Source organism: Scyliorhinus torazame, chromosome 2 (assembly GCF_047496885.1).
Source record: "Scyliorhinus torazame isolate Kashiwa2021f chromosome 2, sScyTor2.1, whole genome shotgun sequence".
Classification (NCBI taxonomy): Eukaryota; Metazoa; Chordata; class Chondrichthyes; order Carcharhiniformes; family Scyliorhinidae; genus Scyliorhinus; species Scyliorhinus torazame.
In genome coordinates, this window is record NC_092708.1 from 198,308,635 (window position 1) to 198,321,534 (window position 12,900).

At 48.0% G+C, this 12,900-nt stretch overlaps 1 protein-coding gene across 4 annotated transcripts in view; it reads left to right on the forward strand.

Moving 5' to 3' along the window:
* The window catches only part of LOC140394997 (uncharacterized), a 403,426-nt gene that overhangs the window by 117,939 nt on the left and 272,587 nt on the right, over nt 1–12,900 (forward strand). For all 4 annotated transcript variants that reach the window (XM_072482288.1, XM_072482301.1, XM_072482311.1 and 1 more), the window contains 4 exons: nt 2,410–2,550; nt 7,015–7,101; nt 9,138–9,248; nt 12,184–12,321. In XM_072482288.1, the coding sequence (XP_072338389.1) occupies nt 2,410–2,550; nt 7,015–7,101; nt 9,138–9,248; nt 12,184–12,321 (477 nt within the window). The remainder of the gene's footprint in view (nt 1–2,409; nt 2,551–7,014; nt 7,102–9,137; nt 9,249–12,183; nt 12,322–12,900) is intronic.

Genomic DNA, 12,900 nt, shown 5'->3' on the forward strand with positions numbered 1-12,900 from the left:
AGTCCACCTGCATATTGAAGTCCCCCATGATCACTGTGACCTTGCCTTTCTGACATGCACTTTCTATTTTGTGGTGCATGTTGTGCCCCGGTCCTGACCACTGTTAGGAGGCCTGTACATAACTCCCATTATGGTTTTTTTGCCTTTGTGATTCCTCAACTCTACCCACACTGACTCCACATTATCTGACCCTATGTCATTTAGTGCTATTGATTTAATTTCATTCCTAATTAACAAGGCAACCCCGCCCCCTCTGCCCACCTCCCTGTCTTTTCGATAGGTTGTGAATCCCTGGATGTTTAAATGCCAGTCCTGAACCCCCTGCAACCATGTCTCTGTGATGCCTACCACATCATACCTGCCAGTCACAATCTGGGCCACAAGCTCATCTACCTTGTTCCATACACTGCGCGCATTTAAATATAGCACCTTTAATTCTCTATTGACCGTCCCTTTTTGTTTTCTTAGTGTGGTGGACCTTGGTTTACTGAGTCTTTCCATACACTGTGTCATATTTTGTGGGATGGGGACAATTGTAACCTCTCCTGAGTTTTGTCTTTTCGTGCTTTTTTGTATGGTGCAAACACACACACACACACTGATTGACATGCAATGGGACCAATCAGCATACACAACACAACAGCCAATCACCAGTGAGAGCACAAGCACTATAAAGACAGGGGACAGGAGAGTTCCCGCTCATTCTAGTAGCAGCCAGCTCGGAGCACAGAGCTCACAGCCTGCAACACAGACATTCGCCATGTGCTGAGTGCATCACCTGGTTAGGACTAGGCAAGGGTCAACAGTTAAAGCTGGTATTGCATTTACCCACAGTTCAAGTATGTTAATATAGTTAACCTTATAATAAAATAGAGTTGCACCACTTCCAGTGTTGGTGACCTGTTTGTGATCCAGAACACCCAACACATCAATATATCCTAGCAGAAGGCGACGCCACGCTGAGAGCACAGACCACTGAGGGAGTGATACCAGCCTCGATAGCGAGCTCGTTGGCAGGCTCCAGAATGGCCACAAGCGACACTGCCGGAGCGACAGCCGTGAACGAGGAAGACTATGACGGTCTATCTGCCTTGTATGAACATCCAGCAGCAGACATTAAACGTCTACCCACTATTGATCAAAGCAGTGAACAAAACCACTACAACAACAACAGATCTCGTGATTTTGTGTCTGCGCCACAGCAATCACCCAACCCAGCTTGCAAAAAAGATGACATACGGGGTCAACACTGCAAGGGGGCTAGTCCACTACTAACGTCAACTTACTTCGACCATTCCGATGTCTCATGATGTCCTCATGGACACACACAAACACTGACGGTCACAAAGACATGGCGACATCAACACTGCCACCTCAACGACAGGCGAAAGGATCAACCCACCTGATCAAACGCAGACAGTCTGGACTCACAACGTTTTTTGCTAGAATTGGACTTTTTAAACGTTGATTAACTTTGTACAGTCATTAATACCATCCCATTGTGTACACAGCATTACTTGTTTTATCTGTTCCCAGTTGACTTAATTCATTATGTTTGTTTAGTTTTCGTTACACCATACAGAAAACCTGTAGCACATTAAAAAGGGGAGATGTGGTGATCTCTGTAGGTGTATGCACACAAGGGGTTAATAGGTAGATAGCAGCACCACATGATCACCAGAAGGCTGGACCAACAGAGTATAAAGGGCAGCCACACGGGGTCTCTGTCTCTCTCGGGTGTGCTGTGAACAGGGAAACATCAGAATCACATAGATAGTTAGTGGAGTTACATTTAGTTACAATTGTTAAATCTTGTTATCCAATTCCTAGTTCCCATGTTAAGGTAAAGAACTCACGCATTAATAGTTATAGTTACTTAATAAACCTTTGTTGATACTGGACGAGTTTGAGTCTTCTTCAACAAGATTCAGAGGACCTCACCATCAGCCAAGGATTAAGTAACACGTGTTATCGACCACGCAGGTAACACGACACCGGCTATCAGAATCCATTGAGTGCAGTGAATTGGAAGGTTTGCAAAGTGCTGAGTTTGACAGTTCTTCCTGGCAGTCAGTGTTGTCTCTCCTACACAGTCAGCTGTTCCTGGTCCATATCGGTGAGATAAAAGTGAACAATCTGAGGTAATTGTAGAAGGATGGAGTCTCACCAAACAAACCCTGTGATTGCTGGGTTGGCTAAAATATTTTGAGAAAAGGCATCAGGTTACATCGGGTAAAGATTTCCCATTTAATAGTTGCCCTGGCAACCCTAGTTTAGCAAATGAAAGTTACCCCTGTGTTTGTTTCCTGTCAGTGACACTGATGGAGAGCTTCTGGAGACATTGGGAGATGTGTGTGCGTGCAGAGTTATCCGAATGTGAGACTCATCATTTGATTCTTCATTTTGCAGTATTCTTATCCTACAATTGACTCATCCAAAAATGGTTCTGACTTCTCCTCAATACTGAGGGAGGAAGATGGCAAGTTTCCACTTGGCACCAATGCTCAGGAATTAAGCATCAGCTACCTAACACACAGCCACCCAGTTCCTGTAAGTACTGTCATGTTAAACTAAAGAACATTAATCATGTTAAATAATTTAAGATAGAAAGGGGGGAAATAATAAAGTATGCAAACTGATAGGATTAAACCCTTGTGTCTGAGTGTGTCGTGTAGCAGGTCTGTCCTGGTCCTCGTCTCCAGCTAATACTGACCACCAGGTGCCGTGTTTGTGCTTTTATATCATTCTGTGATTGGTTGTGGTGTTGTGTGTTCTGATTTGTCTGTTGGTGTGTCTATCATGATGTGTGTGTTTGAATATCATGACACAAATTGGTTGGCTCCTCCCATCGGTCAGTTTCAGAACAATGGGTGTAAAGCGCTTACAGGATGAAACTGATATTGATAAGTGTTGTGGTAAACCACTGTGTTGCATTGTGTTGTTACATGCCTGGGCTCGTCCCAGCTGACTCCGCCTGTGGCTCTCCCCTCGGGCTCATGTATAAAGGTGGCTAGTCTCCGCCTCCGCCCCAGTTCGGGACCAGAGGCCAGGAGGCTAGCTGTTTAGTGTATTAAAGCCTCGTTACATTCATCACTCGTCGTATGCTTATTGAAAACACATCAATTTAATACACTAAACTTTACAATGAACTCATCACTCAAGACTGATCGTCTGGAGCTGGACCCACAGGCAGCCGACGCTATAGAAACCTTTGAGCACTGGCTAAGCTGTTTCGAAGTGTACCTTGCATCCTCCACCGAAGACATCACAGACCTCCAGAAGAAGCAGATCCTCCACGAATGGGTGAGCCCAAAAGTCTTTCTTCTCATCAGGGACACCCCCTCATATGCAGAGGCAATAATGCTGCTGAAGGGACAATACGTGAAGTCCGTTAACGCGGTGTATGCTGGACACCTCCTTGCCACGAGACGGCAACGCCCTGGGGAATCACTTGTAGAATTCCTGCGTGTTTTGCGTGTACTCTGCTGGAACTGTGATTGTCGGGCAATATCGGCTACCCAGCACGCGGAGCTGCTGATCAGGGACACTTATGTCGCGGGCATGAAATCAAATTATATCCACCAGCGATTACTAGAAGGGGGTACACTCGGCCTCCCAGAGACAGTGCAACTCTCCAACTCGCTGGAGGTGGCCTCCCAGAACATGGAGGCCTACAAATCCAACTGCGCGGCACCCTCGTGGGCGCAGCCATCATCCGACCCAGGTGCAACGAAAGCCTGTGCCGCGCAGCGGCCCACCAACGCCAGAGGCCCGAGGTGCTACTTTTGCGGCCAGGGCAGCCACCCCACACAACGCTGCCCTGCACGGAATGCAACTTGCAACGGCTGTGGGGAGAAGGGCCACTTTGCAAAAGCCTGACAGGCCCGATCTCCCCCTAAAACGTCTAGGCCCAGCAGCGCTGCCTGCTGCCTGTCGGAGTAGCCCCCAGCTGCTGCCCCACCCACCATATTTCGGTAGCTACGTGCGACCCATGGGGGTCGCCATCTTTAATACATCCTCCAACCGCCACGCGTGACCCACAGGGGCCGCCATCTTGGACACCATTGCCGATGCCTCCTGCCACGCGCGAATCATGGGGGCCGCCATCTTGGGACCACTCCAGTGCCTCCCGGGAGCCAGGCTCACCTGACCGTACGCTGGCCGCCGCTACCTCCGACCGGCCTACTGACTGCCTTCCTAAGCTCGCCTCCATCACGCTTGACCAGTCCCGGCCGCACCACCTCGCAAAGTCTACGATGATTGCCGGATCAACGGGCACGAGACGGCCTGTCTTTCCGACTCCGGGAGCACAGACAGCTTCGTTCATCCAGATACGGTAAGGCGCTGCTCCCTCCCAATCGTATCCGCGACCCAGAAAATCTCCCTGGCTTCCGGATCCCATGCAGTAGAAATCCGGGGATACTGTGTCGCGACCCTTACTGTACAAGGCGTAGAGTACGCTAACTTCAAACTCTATGTCCTGCCCCATCTCTGCACTGGCCTATTACTGGGACTCGACTTCCAGTGCCACCTCCAAAGCATTACTTCAAAGTTCGGTGGACCCCTGCCCCCCCTCACCGTCTGTAGCCTCGCGACCCTTAAGGTCGACCCACCCTCGCTCTTCGCAAATCTCACCCTGGACTGTAAGCCCGTCGCTACCAGGAGCAGACGATACGGTGCCCGGGATAGGGCCTTTATTGGTCGGAGGTCCAGCGACTCCTGCGAGAGGGGATCATTGAGGCTGGCACCAGCTCCTGGAGAGCCCAAGTGGTGGTCGTCAAGACTGGGGAGAAGCACCGGATGGTCATCGATTACAGTCAGACCATCACCCGGTACACGCAGCTCGATGCGTACCCCCTCCCCCGCATATCTGATATGGTTAACCAAATTGTGCAGTATCGAGACTTCTCCACAGTTGACTTGAAGTCCGCGTACCACCAGCTCCCTATCCACCCAGAGGACCACCAATGCACTGCCTTCGAGGCAGATGGCTGCCTGTACCACTTCCTCAGGGTCCCCTTCAGCGTCACCAATGGGGTGTCGGTCTTCCAAAGAGAAATGGACCGAATGGTTGACCAGTACGGGATGCGAGCCACTTTCCCGTACTTAGACAATGTCACTATCTGCGGCCATGACCAGCAGGACCATGACGAAAACCTCCGGCACTTCCTCCACACCACTAAACTCCTGAATCTCACCTACAATAAAGAAAAATGTGTTTTCCGCACAACCCGCCTAGCCATCCTTGGCTACGTCGTGGAACACGGAGTCCTAGGGCCCGACCCCGACTGCATGCGCCCCCTCATGGAACTCCCCCTCCCCCACTGCCCCAAGGCCCTGAAGAAATGCCTGGGATTCTTCTCGGGCTATGCTCAGTGGGTCCCCAATTATGCGGACAAGGCCCGCCCACTTATCAAATCCACCATTTTTCCCCTGACGACTGAGGTCCGACTGGCCTTCAATCGCATCAAGGCAGATATTGCCAAAGCCGTGATGCACGCGGTGGATGAGTCCATCCCATTCCAAGTGGAGAGCGATGCGTCGGACTTTGCTCTGGCCGCTACCCTCAACTAGGCCGGCCGATGGCTTTTTTCTCCCATACCCTCCATGCCCCCGAAATTCGACACTCCTCCGTCGAAAAGGAAGCCCAAGCCATTGTAGAAGCTGTGCGACATTGGAGGCATTACCTGGCCGGCAGGCGATTCACTCTCCTCACTGACCAACGGTCGGTTGCCTTCATGTTCAATAACACACAGCGGGGCAAGATCAAGAATGCCAAGACACTGAGGTGGAGGATTGAGCTCTCCACCTACAGCTATGATATCTTGTATCGACCTGGGAAGCTCAATGAGCCCCCAGATGCCCTATCCCGCAGTACATGTGCCAGCGCACAAGTAGACCGACTCCGGGCCCTCCACAATGACCTCTGTCACCCAGGGGTCACCCGTTTTTTTCACTTCATCAAGGCTCGCAACCTGCCTTACTCCATCGAGGAGATCAGGACCGTGACCAGGGACTGCTAGGTCTGCGCGGAGTGGAAACAGCACTTCTATCGGCCAGACAGAGCACACCTGGTAAAGGCCTCTCGCACCTTTGAGCTACCAGGAGCAGACGATACGGTGCCCGGGATAGGGCTAACCTTGCTCTTAAATTCTCAGTTTCTACCAGTTTTATTACACCTTTAAACAAACATTGTAACGTCTTTGCTACCACCAGTGTTCCGCTAACTGATCGACAGGACACAATTCACCTGAAAGATTTCAATTCCGGTTTCGGGCGGGCTTCGCGGGGTGTTTCTCAGTGGCCGGAGTGCAGGAAAACATCTCACTATTCAACAGCACTTCACTAGTTTTCTTTGGCCTCTCTGGACTGAGGCCGCACTCAGAGGGATTTCCTGCTGGCGAGATGAAGGTCACCAGCAGGAAAGGCTCATCGCCGATTGAGGCGGCTTTTTGTCTGGCCGCCCCGATCTTTATCTTCCCCCCCCCCACTCCCTTTCAGCAACCACCCCACCCCCCGCCCCCCCGGGTTTTCGAACTCCCTTCCCCCCTCACGTAAAATGGAAATATGTGGACACCAAACTGGTGCTGCTAGTTAATCCTGATCCACCAATGTGGTTGACTCTTAACTGCCCTCTGAAATGGCCCAGGAAAGCCACTTGCTTCAAGGATAATTAGGGGTAGACAGCAAATGCTGGTTTGTCAGATATCACCTCATCCCATGAAAGAGTAAATAACAAGACAAACCCGTATTTTGTTTCTGGTTGGAAGAAGAAAGGATGATTGCAGAAGTGTGGAACTGGAACAGACATGATCACGGGCCCTGCCGCCATGGTGGGGGAGACTCCATGCTTCAGTTAAAGGGAAGCGATATTAAAGTGTGAAAGGAAAAGTCTCCGAGTCAATGCTAGAGTGCCTGGGTGCTTTTAAAGATTTATCTGTGTTTACCTGTGTTTCTGACTCATCATTTGATTCTTCCTGTTGTTATTATTCTGATCTTTCTCACATTGGCCAGCTTCAAACACCTGTAACATTGGAAGACACCTCGAGAACGGACGTTGACATGCAGAGCAAACCTCCAGAAGCTGTACTGCCACCAGAAGTGAGTGACAACCCCTACATAGAACATAGAACATAGAAAATACAGCACAGAACAGGCCCTTCGGCCCACGATGTTGTGCCAAACCTTTGTCCTAGATTAATCATAGATTATCATTGAATTTACAGTGCAGAAGGAGGCCATTCGGCCCTTTGAGTCTGCACCGGCTCTTGGAAAGAGCACCCTACCCAAACTCAACACCTTCACCCAACACCAAGGGCAATTTGGACATTAAGGGCAATTTATCATTGGCCAATTCACCTAACCTGCACATCTTTGGATTGTGGGAGGAAACCGGAGCACCCGGAGGAAACCCACGCAGACACGGGGAGGACGTGCAGACTCCGCACAGTCAGTGACCCAAGCCATTGCCCTAATGTGAGCAATGCCAGCTCTGTAAGTGTGGAGCCAACTCTTAAATGGAGAACTGCATTATGCTCTAGAAACTGAAATTCAAGTACTGATGGTTGGACAGTTATTGCTGAACTGCAATTAAAAACATGAATGTGGTTATTTTTCAGGGTGCCTTTATCCCTTAACTATAATCACTGGTCCTCTCACACATTGCCAATTGTGGAATGTTACTGTGTAGAAATCGGCTGCTGTGTTTACTCCATTGCAGCAGTGGTTAAATTTCATAAAGTTTCTCCAGCTGGGAAGTACTTTGGGACATCCAGAGGCTCTGAAAGATTCAATACAAATGAAAATTATTCCTCTTTCCTTGGATTGGTGAGGAACCAGATGGAATACCCTGAATGATTAATTCTCTAAAGTGAGAGAAAATTCCAGAAATTAAAACTCAGGAACAATCCTTCACTGTGAGTTAAACCAAGAACTCCTTACCGATTAGTACCCCTCTGTAGTTCAGTGTAAAACTCCCTCTATCAGAATTAAAAATAGATTGAAAGTCCTATAATGAACACAGGTCTGTTATCCAGTATCCCCAGTACAGCAGTAAAGTGTTAGAATGAGGGTGGAATGTACAGAGTGTGCTTAAACTCTCCAAGGAAAGACTGCATTCCAAGGGCTGGATTTTACAAGCTCTCTACAAAGGTGAGGCTGAAGCTGGAGCGGGAGGGGGGGGGAGGGTTCCGTTCCCCATGGCATTTTATCAGGGAGGGAGGGTTCCCCATGGCATTTTATCATCTGCATGCGGCCCCTCCACTGTGTCTGGAGACCAGCTGGTGAACCCTGGCAGCTTCCCCATGGCTTCAGTAGCGTGAGGAACTTCCTAATCAGACGTTCTATAGATCGCAGGAAGGTCCTCCCTCCCCCACCCCAGAGGTACTGGCAGCCCACACGGACCCCATCCTTACCAACACCCCCTCAGGCCGGGGCCTACCTGACTGACCCTGACAGCCCCAGATCCCCCTCCTCTCTTGCAAGGACAATGTCCATCGCTGGGTCTCTCAACTGGTGCAGTCCCAGCAGTGACCACCACAATTGGTGACACTGCTGAGACTGAGAGCTGTGAGGCCACCTGATTGGACAGGAGCACATGGAGCCAGCTCTAGTCTTTTAAAGGGACTGGATGCCAAATGGGCCAAACGTTTGGCTGGGTGCCCACCAACAGCTGAAGCAAAATTGATCCTGGCTGTCAGGCCCATCATTGGCGCACTCGCCACCCTGACTTAATTCCAGCCTAATTCTTGGGGCACCTTTCAGTGACACTTGAGCAGACTCTATTGCATGAAGTGAGCTGAAAGGTTCATAAAGTGTGGATTCTGAGTGCTCCACCTCGCACACTGGCAACTGGGATGACAATGAACAGTCTGAGAAAATCGTAGAAGGACGCGGTCTCACCACATTAACCCCATGCTTTCTGAAAAACTCAGAGAAAGGGTATAAGGGTAGGAGCAGTGGGTAGTGGGTATCCCAGCATGTCAGGTGTTGCGAGTGAGAACTCCCTCTGTTTGATTTCTACTAAGAAGGTAGAATTTCAGAAGATAACACCAGGAAGTTCCAGGGACAGTCCTAGAGGTAAGGGTGAAGATTTGTACCTGCGTTTGAGCCTCATCATTTGATGCTTCTTATTGCAGCTTCCTTCTCCAGAGGCGACATCGCCGGACTCTGAACAGGACAAGCTGGAACAAAACAGAAAGGCAGAAGAATTGTATATCGAAAAGATCTCCCAAAGCATGCCAAGTATGGTAAGTGTGAAGCCCATTCGTAAACTGCGCGTCTGTAGTGGTGGTGAAGAAATTTAGGTTTAACTTGCTGAATTTCTATAGAAATGATGAATGTGAATATTCACACGAACAACATCTCACTGGAAAAATTCAATATCACACAGAGATATATCTGTTTCACACTATATTAACAAGAGGATCCATTTACTTGAAGTCTTTCTATGCCCCTGGTAACTACAGGGTTAACTTTGCGAAAAGTATCCTGAACACAACGGTTTGTCAAAAGTCAGTAGTAGTGGAGTATTTGGGCGGCACGGTAGCACAGTGGTTAGCACAGTTGCTTCACAGCTCCAGAGTCCCAGGTTCGACTCCCGTCTTGGGTGATTGTCTGTGCGGAGTCTGCATGTTCTCCCCATGTCTGCGTGGGTTTCCTCCGGGTGCTGCGGTTTCCTCCCACAGTCCAAAGATGTGCAGGTTAGGTGGATTTGCCATGCTAAATTGCTCTTAGTGTCCAAAAAGGTTAGGTGGGGTTACTGGGTTACGGAGTTAGGGTGGAGGTGTGTGCTTAAGTAGGATACTCTTTCAAAGGGCCGGTGCAGACCCGATGTGCCGAATGGCCTCCTTCTGCTCTGTAAATTCTATGATTCTATGATTTCAACTACCTCAAATTAACTGGGATAGAATGAGTGTGAAAGGCACAAAGGGAGCAAAACTATGAAAATGCATTCAGGAAAACCTTCTTGTAGTCAGTATGTAACAAACCCAACAAGAGAGGGTGTGATTCTGGATTTATTAGAAGGGAATGAAGTTGGACAAGTGAAAGGTTATCAGTTAGTGTGCTCTTTGGTGCAATTATCACAGTTAGATTTAGGGTAGTTTTGGAGAAACAGAAAGATAGACCAGGAATAGATGTTCTCAACTGGGAAAAAAACTAATTAAATAAACTAAAGTTGACTGAAATCAGCTATTTGGGAGGGAAACCAGTGTCAGATCAGTGGGAGAGATTCAAGGACGAGGTAGTGAAGGTTCAGGACAAATATGTTCCCTGAAAGAAAGAAGTGTGGGACTGACAAATCCAGTGTCCCCTGGATGTCAGGGAACTTAGAGGAGAAACAAAAGGGAAGAAGGTGAAGCTTATGACCGATCCTGACGCTCAATGCTGAAAATGCTCAATGCAGAAAATCTAGGGGAGAAGATGTTTAAAAAAGTTAGGAAAACAAAGAGAGGATGTGAGAAAATATTGACAAGTCAAATCAAGGAAAGGTTTTTATAGAAAAAGAGCACGAGGGTAACTGAAGAAAGAATGGGGTCCATGAAGAGTGAGGAGGGCAACTGTGGAGATAGAAGACATTAATATGGTTCTGAATTTTGTGTCTGTTTGTACAAAAGAGAATGATACAGACATTGTTTACCAGAGAGGAGAGTGAAGTATTAGATTACAATAGCACAGCGAGAGAGAAATTTTAACATTGTTGAAAGTGGGCAATTCCCCAGGCCCAGACGAAATGTATCCCAGGCTGTTAAGGGAAACAAGAGAAGAATAGTAGATGCACTGACCATCATTTTCTAACCTCTGACCACAGATGTGGTGCCAGAAGACCGGAGGATAGCTAACATAGTACCATTCTTTAAAAAGAGAGTAAGCAATGGAGCAAATAATCATAGGCTAATAGACTTTAGAACAACCCTTCACTAAATCTTAACTCCAAATTAAACCAGGAACTTTCCTTATCCATTATTACCTCATGGTAATTCTGTGAAAAAAATCTCTTTCAGAATTAAAAAGAGATTCAAGGTGTTGTAATGAGCACAGATCACGTAAAGGGCTGCAGTGAGGTGGAATGTACAGAGTATGTTTAAACTTTACAAGGAAAAGCTCCAAATATAAATTGAGGCACCTCCCACGGACACTGGCTAGAAGGAACTCACCAAGGCTCCTTAGGTAGCACCTTCCAAACCCACGACCACTACCATCTAGAAGGACAGGGGCAATAGATACCTGGGAACATCACCACCTGGAGGTTCCCCACCAAGTTACTCACTATCCTGACTTGGAAACATGTGGAAAGCTGTTCCTTCACCGCCGCTCATACAAAACCCCTCACTAACAGCACTGTGGGTGTACCTACAGCATGTGGACTGCAGCGGTTCAAGAAGGCAGGTCAGCATCACCTTCTCTAGGGCAATTAGGTATGGGCAACAAATGCCCACATTATGTAAAAAATAATTTATTAACAAATCCATTGAGTGCAGTGAATTGGAAGGTTTGCAAAGTGCTGAGTTTGACAGTTCTTCCTGGCAGTCAGTGTTGTCTCTCGTACACAGTCAGCTGTTCCTGGTCCATATCAGTGAGATAACAGTGAACAATCTGAGGTAATTGTAGAAGGATGGAGTCTCACCAAGTGAACCTTGTGTTTGTTGGGATCATGAAAAGACCTGGAGAAAAGTTATCAAGGTGACATCGGGTATAGATTTACCATCTAATAGTTGCCCTGGCAACCGTGGTTTAGCAAGTGAGAGTTGCCTCTGTGTTGGTTTCCTGTCAATAGGATGACACTGATGCTGATAATAATAATCTTTATTGTCACAGTTGGCTTACATTAACACTGCAATGAAGTTACTGTGAAAATCCCCTAGTCGTCACAGTTTGGCGCCTGTTCGGGTACACAGAGAGAGAATTCAGAATGTCCAATTCACCTAATAAGACGTCTTTCAAGACTGTGGGAGGAAACCCGAACACACGGAGGAAACCCACACAGACACGAGAGAACATGCAGACTCCGCACAGACAGTGACCCAAACCGGGAATCGAAACTGGGACCCTGGAGCTGTGAAACAACAGTGCTACCCACTGAGTTACCATGGTGATGGGGAGTTCTGGAGACATTGGGAGATGTGTGTGCGTACAGAGTTATCTGAATGTGAGACTCATGATTTGATTCTTCATATGTTGCAGTATTCTTATCCTATATTTGAATCGTCCAAGACAAGTCCAAACTTGCCCGCGAGCTTGTGGGAAGGTAATATGTTTCTCCAAAGCACTGAGGTTGAGGAAATGACCACCAGCTTTCTAACAGTCAGTCACCCAGTTCCTGTAAGTCTGTATTCTACTGTTAAACTAAAGTAAAATAGTTATGGTTAAATAATTTACTAGAGAAAGGAGATGTCAGAATCCTGAGAAATTTCCATATTTGTTTTTCTTGCTCATTAATGAAAACAAACTTGAGTACATTAATTGATTATTTTTCTTTAATTTTGTGGTCGGCGACCGCTGTAAGGGGTGATCTTTTGGGGGCCATGTGGTCCGCTCAGGGTCGATCGTGCTGGAGCGAGCATACCCAAACCAATGGGAGGAAAGCAATAGGCCCTGGGTGAAGGGGCCCGGGCAGTGCAGATCCAGGAGTCAAGGAGCAAAGACCTGTATGATAGAACATAGAACATTACAGCCCAGTACAGGCCCTTCGCCCTCGATGTTGCGCTGACCTGTGAAACCACACTAAAGCCCATCTACACTATTCCCTTATCATCCATATGTCTATCCAATGACCATTTGAATGCCCTTAGTGTTGGCGAGTCCACTACTGTTGCAGGCAGGGCATTCCATGCCCTTACTACTCTCTGAGTAAAGAACTTACCTCTGACATCTGTCCTATATCTATCTCCCCTCAATTTA